The sequence below is a fragment of the Pongo abelii genome, chromosome 13 (genome assembly GCF_028885655.2).
Source record: "Pongo abelii isolate AG06213 chromosome 13, NHGRI_mPonAbe1-v2.0_pri, whole genome shotgun sequence".
NCBI lineage: Eukaryota > Metazoa > Chordata > Mammalia > Primates > Hominidae > Pongo > Pongo abelii.
In genome coordinates this window covers 39,664,213-39,679,210 of record NC_071998.2, presented here as the reverse complement: position 1 = coordinate 39,679,210, position 14,998 = coordinate 39,664,213, and the positions used below count along the sequence as shown (strand labels likewise).

The 14,998-nt window shown below is 36.3% G+C and overlaps 1 protein-coding gene across 10 annotated transcripts in view; it reads left to right on the top strand.

Annotated features, from left to right (window-relative positions):
• Positions 1-14,998, top strand: part of ADAMTSL1 (ADAMTS like 1) — a 1,026,435-nt gene that overhangs the window by 606,608 nt on the left and 404,829 nt on the right. For all 10 annotated transcript variants that reach the window (XM_054521046.2, XM_054521045.2, XM_063713990.1 and 7 more), the window contains one exon: positions 5,984-6,111. In XM_054521046.2, the coding sequence (XP_054377021.2) occupies positions 5,984-6,111 (128 nt within the window). The remainder of the gene's footprint in view (positions 1-5,983; positions 6,112-14,998) is intronic.

The window sequence follows — 14,998 nt, the reverse complement described above, 5'->3', positions numbered from 1 at the left end:
AATTTTCTTATTTGTAAAATAAGGAAAAAAAATTCTCACCTGACCTGGGTCATTGTGAGGATTAAATACAATCATTTGTCTAAATCCTGGCATGTAGGTACTTAAGAAACCCCAGTTTTCCCTCACCATCAACTCTCCAGGCTTAGTGCAGTTAGGTGCCTTAACTGGAATGTGCAAAAGTGCACTGGAATGTGTGCATAGATGCTGAGAAAGCAAAAGGGAGACAGGTACCCAAAAGTCCTCCTTGGCCTGTATAGCTTCTACACCCTGTTACAGAATTGACTTTTCTCTTCAGTAGCAAGGGACAGGCTTCATGCAGTGGCCTCTGAAAGACCATGCACTGTGTCACTGGCAGTTCATCAGATCTCCCAACAGTGCAGCTGTGATAAGAACCAGATGATCCAAATTTCCTAAGCAAAGCCAGCAGCAAATATCATCTGGGAAGGCGCATGCCTCAGTATCCACCCACCACGCTCTTTAAGAAAGTACATCAAAAAGCTAATGGACTTTTACAAGAGCCCAGTTACTGCTTAATGTCTGTGAGCTCTCAGGAGCAAAGAATCACAACCCCTACCACGTACAGTTGGCGGCAGAACCAGTATTCCAAGTTGTTAAAGAAGCCAAGGATTAGATAAGATTTATAGAGACCTGATGTGGGTAGGGCAGCTAAAAATGGAATCTGCAGATTTGTTTCCAAAGCTTCAGACATGGCCAGGATGTTTCTGTGTATAGATTGCTCCACTTCGCATGGGCAGACCACAGGAAAAATGGTTCTCTCATCACTGGGGGAGTTTGTCCCTCTTTTTAATATAGAAGTGTGTGACATCCATTTAATACAGCCACATACACAGCTCCAGATAGCTTAAGCTAAATGCTGTCTGTCTGGAAGTGGAAAACTGGAGGTTCAGGTACCTTCTTGATGATCTTAAAATTGTAAGTGCCATTCTTTGCCTTGTCTCATAGCCCATTTTGTTACTTCTGAGGATCTGTTGACATCTGAAAAACACTTCTCTTACACTATAACTTCAGCTGTTATATGACTTCAATTTTACAAAAAACTATCAAGCATTTCCTCAGCACCTACTTTTTTTTCATTTAATTTTATATAGCTTGACCTCTTGTTTTAATATTTGGAAAAAATATTTTCCAAGTACCCTGTATATGTGTGTCTCTGAGCAAATATAACTCTAGTCTTCTGTTGCTAATTTCTGCTTCATCTTACATCTTTCATGTATTTGATAACCTGTCCAGGTTCCAATGAAAGAGGCTATGGATAAGTGGTACATAGGAGGTCATTCTAAGGTGAAGTGTCTATTGGGCAGTGAGCTGCAGAGAAAATATTGCTTCATGTGATTACTCAAATTGTTTAACTACTTGTACCTGTCAGTCTTGGAGCTGTTCACCTGAGACTTTGTTGCTGCAATTGGCTCTGGAATTAACCACAAAACTGTCAGATGTAAACCACGTTTAGATAAGCCAGTAATAGCAAGAAAATGACACCATTCTGAGGTTGATGGATGTAGGAGAGCTCTTCTAGTATTTGTAGGAGGCATATAATGATCTGTGACCGCAATCTGTATTCCATGCAATTGGCATTTACTGAGGCTAGGAACGTCTTGACTAGCCAGGAACAAAGGATCAATGGAGTTGGGGGGCTGATTGCTGAGTTTCTGAGAACACAGCAGTTGATTCAGGAGTCTTAACCAACACTACATTTAAAGATCAATATGTGGCACCAAAGATCTAAAAATGGCTGAACTGTTTCTAAATTTAATAACTCAAGGGGCCTAGTCAACTTTCATAAAATTATAGGGCCAAAACTCAGGCCCTTCTTCTCTCAGTGGATTTCTCAAATGCTAGATCAAAACAGCTGCCAATTGTCCATTCTCACTCATCCAATGCCTGTAAAATAAAGTAGCTGCTGTAATAAGAAATGGTTTTATAATGGCCTTTTCCCTCAAGTTCAATATGAGATGCACTCTAGACTTTTTATGATAAATCTCCTACTAGTGAAACATTGCCTTACATAAAGAACTTAATAGTTGTTCTTTAGTTCTTTGTCATTGATATTAAATAGCTAAAGACCATCATCTCACATGACATTGCTGCTGAAATTTCCAGCAGTGGGGTCAGGGATAATCTTTTGATCACTGTGTTCAATAGCATCCATAACCTTCCTTTTGAGACATTGAATTAAAATATTACATTTATCTGATGAAAATCATTGAAAAACATTGGCTGGCCTGTATAGAAAAGCTTAGATTTTTGATTTCAGAAGCAATCAGCATTACTTTTAGGCAACCTATTATCTACTCTTTATTTTTCTTCTGCCTCTATTTCCCCTGCTAGATGCAATTCAAAGTTTACACTTTAGAAAATTGCTGCTGTAAAGTTAAAAGACTGTACATTCAAAAGTAAAAGAGAAATAGGGCCGAGCGTGATGGCTCATGCCTGTAATGCCAGCATTTTGGGAGGCCAAGGTGGGTGGATAGCTCGAGCTCAGGAGTTCAAGACCAGCTTGGGCAACATAGCAAAACCTCGTCTCTATGAAAAATACAAAAATTAGCCTGGCGTGCTGGCAAGCACCTGTAGTCCCAGCTACTCAAGAGGCTGAGGCAGGAGGATCCCTTGAGCCCAGGAGGTCAAGGCCGCAATGATCGTGTCACTGCAATCCAGCCTGGGCAACAAAGCAAGACACTCTCTCAAAAAAAAAAAAAAAAAAAGAACTAAAAGAGAAGAGAAATAAGCATGTGTTCTACTAGGGCCAGACACAAAATTTGTTTATAGTGAAGAAAGTCTTAAAAATTGCAATAAGCAAATACTTCTAGATTTTAAATAATCAGAAAGGCATCTCTAAAAAGTCATTGCTGGTTATAGATGTAAATGTCTGGCACAGTTAAAAAGCAGAAAAATCACTTTCTCCAACATTAAACATGGATTCCATTGAAATGAATTATGTTTATTCTACTTGTTAAAAGAAAACTTGGAGTTTGTTCGACTTTGTGAAATAGACCTATGACTTGCTTCTGGGTTTGCATGAGATCTCATTTAGAGACATCGTGGGCACTTAATATGTGTAGTTGTGCTGAAACGTGTAATATGTGATGAGATAAGATGCTTAGCAGTGAAACCTCACCATTGAAGCTTTTAGTACTTATTCAAACAAGGCACATGAAAAATATCAAAGGAACTTTAGCACAGAGTTTGAAACAATTTGTTTTTCTAGAAAAACAAAATCACAACCATACATTATTTACCAAATATCTTACCCAGAGAACAGCCAGAGGGAAATTCTCCAAGGAGTGTTCTTATCTCATATGAAAATGCAGTTTGCATGTGAATGCTGTGTGTGGATTTTCTTTGGTTTTGTTTTGTTTTGCTTTTGCAGTTGTAGTAATGGATAGCATCAAAGTTTGTAATCAGTCATTTCAATTACTGCATGAATCCTAACATCTGTGATACTGGTTTCATCAAAGTCATATTGAATTTGAGTAAAATGAGAGAAATCGCATCGCACAAATATATATTTGTCACATAAATAGAAACCGCTTCAGGAAACTACCTCTCTCAGTAGTCAGCAATCCTATCTTCTATTCACATGCAGCAAACAAAGAGTTAGGTGATACACAATTAACTTTTTAAAATCTGAGGGATGAATTCAATGGGCTATGGAGAAGAAATTTGGGTACGCATACATCATTGGCAAAGAGTCTTTTCTCTCTCACTGTTTAAGTTCTGAAAACAGAGCACCTCATATTGCAGTGATTAAGGATTGATTTTAATAATCCTAAAAACCAGGCTTTGGAGCTCAATAAATTCTTCCTTTCAAAAGTACAGATTTTGGGGTTACCAATATGGCTCCGTTACCCATGCTTTGCCACATTTTATAGGAACGTAAAACTGCTGGCAGATTACATCACCAGGCAGATGCAATATGTATGACAAGAGGCTGCAAGGTCGTACTGTGGGGAAATCAGGGATTTCAGGGAGACGATACTTTACAAGCATGGAGTCTCAACTAAACTCAAAGCAAAAGCCTGGTGCCTTACCAGTGTACCTCCTGTAAACTTTCAGAGCCCATGTATGTTTATACATATTAATAATAAGTAATAAATAATGTTAAATAATAGTAGCAACAAATGCTTATACAACGTAGTGTTTATTATTTATGCCCTATGTACTTTTAAAAATGTATGTTTATATTTGTTTTTGTGCTAGTGAAATGTACTAACACAAAATTTAACATTTTAACTATTTTTAAGTATATAGTTCAGTGACACTAAATACATTCACATTGTTTTGCAATCATCACTACCATCCATCTCCAGAACTTTTTCATCTTCTGTAACTGAAACTCTGTATCCATAAAACAACTCCCCATTCCCCTCTCTCCCAGTGCCCCCATATTCTAGACACAGACACAGACATTTCTGTGTCTATGAATTTGACTATTCTAGATACCTCAGTAAGTGGAATCATGCAATATTTCTTCTTTCATGTCAGACTTATTTCACTTAGTGTCATGTCTTTAAGTTTCGTTCATGTTGAACCTGCATCTAAATTTTCTTCCTTTTTAAGGCTGAATAGTATTCTATTGTGTATATATATATACCACATTTTGTTTACATGTTCATCCACTCATGGACATTTGGATTATTTCCACTTTACGTGCTTTTTATGTATCAACTCTTTTACTGCTCACAAAGATTCATTGATTCATTCATTGTTGTAGTATCTTTATTATCTCTATTTTATGATAAGAAAACTAAAGCATATGAGATTGTGTATGTGCCCAAGTTTATAGACCTAGGAAGCTCTGAAGCCAATATTCCATCCCAGGCTGAGTAGATCCACAGTTCCTGCTCCTAATCACTGTGCTATCTCAACTCCCTTTCCAATGATTCAGGAAACTAAGTATAGCATGTAACAGTTGGAAAACCATTTGTATAACATCCTAAGGCCAGGTTTTAAAAGTTCAAGTACAGGTTTTAAAAGTTCAAAGGAGTAGTCAGTTTAACAACCGTACCCCATAGCAACTGATTTATAAAGGATCCCATTACTACAAAGAAAAATTAGCACTCTGCTCTGGCACTAGTTTTAGGTGGGCTAGGTTCATTTTGCTGATCTTCCTATATAATATGTGCATGCGTGTGTGTGTGTGTGTGTGTGCAGTAGCATGGTTATAATATTACCCCACTTTGTAAAAACGGAAATTGGGACATAGGAAGGTGGTAAGTTACTTGTTCAAGGACTCATAATAAAAAATAGAACCTGTACCCAAACTCAGATAATTTGTAACTCCAGAGCCTGTTCTCTTAACTATAGCACACATTTTATCTTTTTCTTGAATGTGAAGTACAGCATTGAGACCTGTACGTAACCACAAGTATTCTTACAGTATATGGAAATTTTCCTAGAAAGCCTGTAAATAACCAGCAAGTCTATTTGTCAAGAGGCAATCCCTGCATTACTAATTTGTATAGTTATTCCAACGAGCAAATCTGAAAACTAGGAATGCAGTTGCTTTATTAAAAAATTGTCGATGGTATAAAATATTGTTAGATTTTGGGAAGCAGTGTAGTATGCACATGCCAGGCTTCTCAGGACTGAAACACCTCTGAGAGCAGCTTCTTTCCTTTCACGAAGAGATGAAGAGTACACTCATGAACCCTGACCAAAATGGTGACTTCAATGCAATTGATTGTCTTCTAACCCAAATTCCTGTTTCTGGCTTCCTTTTCCATTTGTTCCATTTGTACAACCTCGTGCCCACTTCAGTCATTGCCCAGGGCCCTTAAATTTAAATATCCCTCTCCCTGAACATATAGGCATTATGAAATGGAAAAGAATCCGAGAATCTGATTGCGCGTTTTCATTCCTAGCAAAGACACCATGTACACACGTACAGGCCAGTCACATTTTAGAACACGTATTTCAGGGTTCCATGGGGATTTGATGCTGACCATTCTTTTGTTTCTCACAGAGTTCCAGGACCGCACGCTCCGAGGAGGACTGGGACGGCCTATGGGACGCCTGGGGCCCATGGAGTGAATGCTCACGCACCTGCGGGGGAGGGGCCTCCTACTCTCTGAGGCGCTGCCTGAGCAGCAAGTAAGTCCTGCACCCGTTGGGGGTCTTTGTGAGAACCAGGGGTAGCCGGTTTGAGGCATACTTTCGTGATTGGGTTTATGGAGAACATTTTGTGGCTTACAGATCCAGATAAAAGAAAAGAATTAGAGGAACGTACAAATAATTAAATTTGTGTTCTTACGTGTTTTTATTTGTGTTCTTATGTCCATCTGCAGCTAGGTCTTTATATACTCTTATCAGATGATACGCAATAGAGAACTTACCATCTTTACCAAGCAAATGTTATCTGCTTTCATGTTAGGACTGGAAGGAGAATTTATTGTTAGGAATGGTTCTGGAATTATTAGCTCTATGACATACTGTACAGTATTGGTGTTAGTAGCATATTGAGTTTATGCTGGATTTTTAGTGTTACCAAGTACTTTGCAAGTGAATAACATATTGGTTTATTTTTGTAGATGTCCTAATAGCCAGAAGTTTCTTAAAGTCATTCAGTTCAATGAATGATGAATTTTGAATATAAGGAAGTTTGGAAAAATAGAAGCTTCAGTGGGAATTGGGTCAGGAATAGTGAGAGGGATGAAGAAGGTAGACATGGGGGTGGCTAATGACATCTAAGCTAAAAGGAAAGGGCCTGAGGCCTTAGAATGGAAATTTTTACTTAGAGTAATAATTTAAAACTCCTTCTTGAGCTGTGTGGTCTATGACTAGATCTGTCTCCAAACTATAAAATATAAAGTACCATGGTAATATTTTTAATGAAAGATTTTATTTGACCATGAAAAGTGTTATGTATAGCAAGTAGGAGGTTTGATCAAAATTACTGTATATACTATATTATAAAACAGGAAACAGAAAAAGAATTCTAGACATTTCATAAACAAATAGCAGAAAGTGGTGAGACAGAGGTTCGGAAAAATGTCAACTTACTTTAATAAGGGTGAGAATTTCTTGAAATCAGCGTCTGAGCCTTATTCCTTTCTGTCTCCCCAAGGCCTGCACAGGGTCTAACAGATATTAGAAGCCTGATAGATGGTTCTTCACTGAAGCACGAAAGACCATCTTGGCTCCAGGCAGGTCTCACTGGAAATGTTATAACCTGAGATATATCCAACAAGATACCAGATCAATTCTGATATTTGGCCACTGTGGCGTTGAGGTGTGCACTAAAAATGGTATCTACCAGCAAGTTTGTTTGTCTCATTTTTGAGGCCAGCTTCGAATCAATGAGAACCTTGAGCTGATAAGAAAGACTAGACTTTTGCTCCTGATGATTCACCTGCTCTCTTAATCTTGAATATACAAAACTTCCAAAATCTGCAATGTATGCTGCCACACGGTGATAATGTAACTGATAATATTCATACATCAGTAAAGCCAAAAAGTATAAATTTAGAATGTTCCTGTTATTTCGTTTTCTCAAATTAGCATCCTTGAATATTTTATAGAGATGAGCATGTGTCTCAAAAAACTGATAAGAAACAAAGGGGAATTTTCATATTGTCTCAGTGATGTGTATGTCAGATTGAGGTAAGATCTTTTACTGAGTGAGAGACTGAGAAGCAATTTAGGGAATACATTAAAATCACAAAATTCTGTCATTCAGCAAATAATCAAATATTGATGCCATGTGAAATTTAAAAAATCAACAATTTTGCCACCTAGTAAGTTAAAGGTCTAGGTGTTAGGGCTCTATTATGATACTACAAAAGATATCAGTTGTCTTCTACTTCCAAAGTATTACAAAAGTAGAATGTAAATGCTGAAATTATAAACATATAGAAGATATGTCCCTATTTTACTTTCAAGTATTAAAAATATATATTCAGTAATCTCATACAAGGCTGAACAAGAAGCTTAAAAAATGGGGCAGAGGTAGACTACCCATTCTTTAGGAATTTGAAGAAGAAAAAAAAGCCTCCAAATAGAAGGCATTTCCAAATCCAACAAGAGCATAAAGAAATATTAGTTTCTTAAAAACTAGTGCTTACTATGGACTGATACATTATACACATGGATATGTTCTATACTCTTAAATTCTAGTCATTCTTTAGCAAATCAAAAACTTTTCACCATCATTAAACTCTGGAACAATCTGGATAGAAATGTAATACATATTTTTAATGTGAAAGAACTATTTATATATGCCCTATCGTATATTTTGACATCATTCTTCAATAGGATTTGTATTGTTAGGCTAAACTGTATTAATTCTGATCCTTGTAAGACAAACAACATACAGGTTGATTTAGCTGTTCAGTCTGAGATTCTAGTGGGATTTCTGGAGACAAGCAGCTCATGATATGACCACGTTAGCATATTACCTCTGTGCCCTAATGAGTTAAATCTTACAGCTACAGATTTTAAAAGGAGCAAAACTAAGACTGAGTTACTATCTTTGGGGGTGTACTGATTGTAGAAAATCTGCATCTCCAAGGACAATTTAAAGATCTACAGTGAGTAAGTAAATACCTTTATAATAATACCAAATAAGTATGTTAACCCATTGAATGTTCCTAGATGCTATAATGCTGACTTTTAAAATATTAGGTTGGTGCAAAAGTAATTGCAGTTTTTGCTATTACCTTCAATTCACCAACCCAATACTTTAGTTTTTATGGCAATTACAAATTACACACTTATTTTCTAGAAAGCACAACAGAATATGCTATTATTGAACAGCTTAGATAGTTTCTGCTTTGATTCAAGACTTTTGTTTATGTTGCATTTTTCAAAACAAGGCATGCATATACACCTACAAACCCCCTACCCCATGCATGTATTTGTGTGTGTGCTGAGCTGTGACAGAAAATATATATCATTTCAAAAGAGTCTGACAGCTTCTGTTGCAGAGAATTCACCCTGGCAGGGGCCCTTTGCAGATACTAGTCAGACCCACTTACCCAGGGGAGACCTTACCCTAAGTATCACTGGTCCTCAATCAAAATTCAGTTTGGCCAGGCACAGTGGCTCACGCCTGTAATCGCAGCACTTTGGGAGGCCGAGGCGGGTGGATCACCTGAGGTCAAGAGTTCGAGACAAGCCTGGCCAATATGGAGAAACCCCATCTCTACTAAAAATGCAAAAATTAGGTGGGCGTGGTAGTGGGTGCTTATAATTGCAGCTACTGTGGAGGCTGAGGCAGGAGAATCACTTGAACCCCAGAGGCGGAGGTTGCAGTGAGCCAAGATCGAGTCACTGCAATCCAGCCTGGGCGACAAGAGCGAAACTCCATCTCAAAAAAAAAAAGAAAAAAAAAAATTCAGTTTTCTTTACCTGGGATTATTATGTTTGGAATCAGAGATTCTCAAATGTTTGTGTGTCCCTGGCTTTCTCTTCCTGCCATTCTGTATCACTTCACAAGTTTTATTAATATGATTTTAGCCCTGTATTTTCTCCTTTTTTGTGTGTAATGAAAATGTGGAGCAAGTCCCCTTTGGTATCTAAAGGGAATCAGACATTTTGGATGATTTCATTTTAGATGATTTATAGTCTCCTCCATATATAGTTTGAATGCATCTGCTCAGGATCCTGGATGGAAGTGTAGTTGTCTTCATTATCTTTTAAGTTGTCAAGCACCTAAGAAGCTATTTGTTTTCTTGATAATTTTTATTTGCACTCAAGATCTTTCACTATTAACAGAAATTCCTGGGTTACAGCCTCATGTTTCAAAAAGCTAGCTTTCAGCTATCAAAGTTCATGGAGACACCTAGCATTCATTAAACTTTCAGTTATAGTCATGTATAAAAATTTTAATTTTCATTAAAATACATAACTCTAAGCAGTAAGAAATATTAAATAAGTACTTATAAAAGCAAAATATAATATTAATGAAATACATTCTAACATTTTTCTCATTACTACTTGAATGTAATTAAGTCATTGCTTAAATATGGCCCTAAATCAGTCCTTAGGCTGGATTTAGAATGTATTTTGACTCTTATAATTTAGAAATAGATATGTTCTGAGATATGTGCTCAGCTTTAAGACTTCAAATCAGTTTGATTTTTAAAGTTTTCAAGTTTTTTCCCTCAACAACTGGTTCTATCTATTCTAGTACCAGCAAGAATTTATTAGTTTACTCTCCTTAGTTCCTTATGCTAATGGTAACTCTGATTGGTGTAGCAATTATTCATTGCCACAGTAATGCTGCGTAACAACCACTAATCCTCACTAGAGTATCAGATAAGGAATTATTGCTTGGCTAGGTAGCTCTGATGGACTTGGATGGTCTTGATCACATATCTAGGATTGGCTGGATGTTGGCTGATCTAGACTGGCTTCATCTGGGCCAACTTGGGAAACCCAACTCTGCTCCACAAGTTCCTTATCCTCCAGCAGGCTAGCCTAGGCAAGTTCTCATAGTGATAGCAGAGGTGTAAGAGAGAGCAATTCCCAGTGCAAAGCCTGTTTCCAGCTTCTGTACCATATTTCCTAGTATCTCATTGGCCAAACTAAGCCACCCACCAAGTCCAGAGTCAGAATGGGAGAGCCAAAATGTTACACGTGAAAGCATGAGCTAGAGAGAGGGTGAAAAATTGGGACTATTCTTCAATCTAGCATGAATAGTCTTCTATGGCTTTCTTACTCATTCTTAAAGGGAAAATGAACTTAATGGGTTCTGTCTCATTTCTCCACTCCAGATCTAGGTATCTAAATTCAGTTCAGTCACCTTATATACCTTCCCAATAGGGAAAGATCAGAGGTTATGAATGTATATATCCTTAGAGGCCTAGCAGGTAACTGGAATGTATGTAGTAGCATTCATATTGAGTCCAAATAAATCCCATCTACCAGGTAAATTAACCTGCCAGGCCAATTTTCTAGCTCTGGTAATATGACCTCTTAGAGCACTCTCAGGTCTGATTATTTTTTCAAGTCTATCAGCTAATGATTATTCTATTCCCAATATGAAAGACATGTAAAGGGAGGTAGATTACTCAGATTTTATGGAATAAATGACAACTACTCAACTTCTGGAGTTAATTTTGTTCCCTGATGGACTGGGAGTTTGTGAGGAGACTTGGTTTACCCTCTAAGTACAGAACATCCTCTCTGAGTGATCTTTTGAAGGTTATAGAAAAAAATTCAATGGAGACAAAGCGGAATGAAAACACAGGCACACGTTAAATATAAAAGCCTTCATTCTCGACAAGCAGTACTTGATACTGGAGAAAAAGTTCTGACCCAGGAACATACTGAGCAGAATTCTTTCCTTGGTTTCTCCCCTACCCTTTTTCTGAGGTTTGCAGAAAGTAGGCAGTGCTTGATTTTCCAGGTTTATGATATTGGAACACTGATCATTGCCTTTATCTGCAACCCTGGTTTGAACAACAAAGAAAGACACTGTATAAACATTGTCTCTCACCTTTACTAATTTTGTAAGGTTATATGAGGTTTTATTGAGTAACTCTTATAATGTAACTTTTACTAATATAGTATCACTAAGTAGAATATAATACCTGTTTTTATTTTTCATTAATTAGAAAAGAGACTATACCTACTGGTGCTTGATGATGGACATTTATTTTATTTCAAATGAATTAAAGTACCAGCTACCTTGAGAAGCTGTTCCTCTCTCCAGTTCTTCACCTCTCCCACTAAATACTCTGAAATAATATTTATAGTGAACTATTTGTCTAGCTTTTTAAAAAATACTTAATACTAAAGATCTATCTTTCAGAGCTCTAGGTTTGTCTTCAGCCAGCTAATTTAGCTTTGCTCATAAGAAGTTCCAAATGCATAAGACAGTTAATATAAGGTGTAACATTGTCTGTCTCACTGTGTTAAGTCAATGCCAAGACCAGGCTCAAAGGAGGAAACTGCAGCTCATTTGAGATAGCAACGAGTCAGATAGCTGGCTGCTCTTAGGTGTGATATGAACCTTTGCACTGGTGACTAAAGACGATTTAAAGGTCTTCTGAGACCTTTTTTAATTTCTGAAATGCCAAATTCATGTAGCTAATAGTATAAATTAATACTACATTAATATTGTATTGAGTATAAATTAATACGTTAAGAATACAAATATTATGTTAAATCTTAACTGATTCAACGATGGGTTTGGCTGTTTCATATCTATCCAAATAACAAAAAATGACCTTCTTATGAAGGATGGCAGAATTTTTAAAAAGTTAATAAATTTTGAGTTAAATATTAAAATTGAATTTAAAAGTTTTTGAGGTAAATACGATTATTAGATGAGCAAGAAATAAAAATCACATGAAGGGTGCCTAAAACAAGTAAGATTATAGTATTATTCCAAAGGCATGTGGCTGCCAGAATGGTGTCAACATAAATATAGAAAAATTAAAATAAATAGCCCCAAGGAGTCTTAGTCCACAGGAATAGGAAAGATCATTCTAAAGGTCTCATTTCATAATAGTTGTGCTAAGAGAAAGTAAGCTAACTTCTCTGATTTTTAATTGCAAACACAGATATTCTGCCATGAAAATACTGATACACTAATATAGGCTTTAGTTAGCATCTTATTTCTATACCATATAATAATAAATACCAAAAGAAAATTTTCAATGGTAAGATTTTGTTTCTTAAACAAATGTTTGTTTTTTTCTCTAAAGGACATCTCATCTCTATCATAACATCCAATTAAGATTCACAGGGCTTGTTTTAAGAGGTTTTAGAACTTTCAGCTCAAGTGAGCCCCAAAGCAGGCTTTATCTGTTATTCTTCATCTGGTGTTATATGTTATCACCCTTGTTTTCCTTGGAAATGTTTGAATTTTTGTTTAAAAGAAAGATATTCAAGTTCAGAGTGGGTATGACTACTCATGTCATTTGTATGAGATAGTCTTTTCATTTCATTAAAGGAGATTGCATATTTTGGAACATATGCTTAAGAGTTTGCAGTTGCCTTCCTTTTACTTTTTGGGTTAAAGCCTAGTCTAAATATATTACCAAGACTTCTAATATTTCAGGTCATATATCTTAGGGGGGTGTATTGTTCCAAGATCTGATCTCCTTTCCGGAGGCAAATGCGCTAAGGCCAGTGACTGAATGTTTAGGACCAATTTATGGCCTAGTTTATCCCATAAGCCAATTTGTTGTAATAAAAGATGGTTAGAAATGTGGTTGTTGTCCATAACATTTACTTGCCATATCAGGATCTGTAACTCTTAGATGTCTTTTTCTATTTATCAAAAAAAAAAATCCTTATGTGATTTGTTCAGTAGCCCTTCTAAAGTTTGTATATCTCCTCAATTTTAATTAATTCATTCAATAAATATTTATTGAATACCTACTATATATTAAGCAAATTGGTAGGTATAACTAAGGATAGAAATCCCAAAGGGCCAGAGTCTCAAGAATTTACCAAATTATTAATTTGCCTCCAAGTTTCTACTGATTATAGTTGCAAGATATTTTAAGAACTAAAAGAAGTTCCCCCAATTCTATAAATAATACATCTGTGGAACTGGGTTTTAAAAATATTTTATATGTATTGTTATTTTATTCTGGTAGCATCATTTTATATATTAATGCTTTCTTTTCCTAAGTCAGTTGTATGAGTTCCTCCTTTTTTACCGTGCTTAGCACACAGCAGACATTCAAATGTTTAATAATTGGCTTTTAAACAGTATATGCAGTATGGTCATTTTATTTCTTCAATGTGTGCTTCAACTAAAGTGGAAGAAAACTATGTGATATTAAACATCTCTGCAAAAGAATTGGGAACCTAATCCCTATACCACAGAACAAAGGTTGGTGGAACCAATTCTGCTTTTGCAGAATTAAGAAAGTATTTCAGACTTAGACCTAGACTGAGCTGGGAAGGATCTTAGAGCTAATCTCCTCTCTAATTCCCTCTTTGTTATTTCCCTTCCTCTTTTTATTTTATTTTTTATTGTGGTAAGACAATTTAGCATGAGATCCACCATCTCAACCAAATTTGAAGTGTTCTATACAGTATTGTTAACTATACCAGCAGTGCTGTGCCACAGATCTCTACAATTTAGCCATCTTGCATAACCGAAACTAGACTCCTTGAATGGCAAGTACTATTTCTCCCTCCGCCCCAACTTCTGGCAGCCTCCCTTCTACTGTCTGCTTCTATGTACTTGATTAGTCTAGATACCTTATATAAGTGGAATCATGTAGTACTTGTCCTTATTTCTGACTTATTTCACTCAGGATAATGGCCTCAAAGTTCATTCATTGTTGTTATTTCCTTTGCTGTGCAGACTGTTTACTTTGATAGTGTCCTACTTGCCTGTTTTTGCTTTTGTTGCTTGTGCTTTTGGTGTTATATCTGAGAGATCATTGCCAAATCAATATTAGGAAGCTTTGCCCCTGTATTTTCCAATTGGAGTTTTGTAGTTTCAAGTCTTACATTTAAGTCTATAATCCATTTTGAGTTAATTTTCGTATATGGTGAAATTTTGATGGCAATTTTATTCTTTCACAAGTGGATATCCAGTTTTCCCAGCACCTTTCTCCATTGTGTATTCTTGGAACCTTTGTCAAAGATCAGTTGACTGTGTATGTGTGAGTGTTTTTCTAGGTGTTCCATTGGTGCATATGTCTGTCTTTACGCCAAGGTGTCTTTACACTGGCATATCTTTACACCAGTACCATACTGTTTTAATTTCTGTAGCTTATAAAATGTTTTGAAATCAGGAACTGTGATGCCTTCAGCTTTGTTCTCTCTCAATATTGTTCTGAACATTCCAGATTCTTTTTTGTTTCATATGAATTTTAGAACTGTTTTTTCTATTTCTATAATAATCAGTTACTGGGAGTTTGATAGGCAATGCATTGTATCTATAGATCACATTGGGTAACATGGACATTTTAACAATATTAACTCTTCCGCTCCATGAACATGGAATGTTTTACCATTTATTTGTGTCATCTTTAATTTCTTTCAGTAATGTTTTGTGATTTTCAGT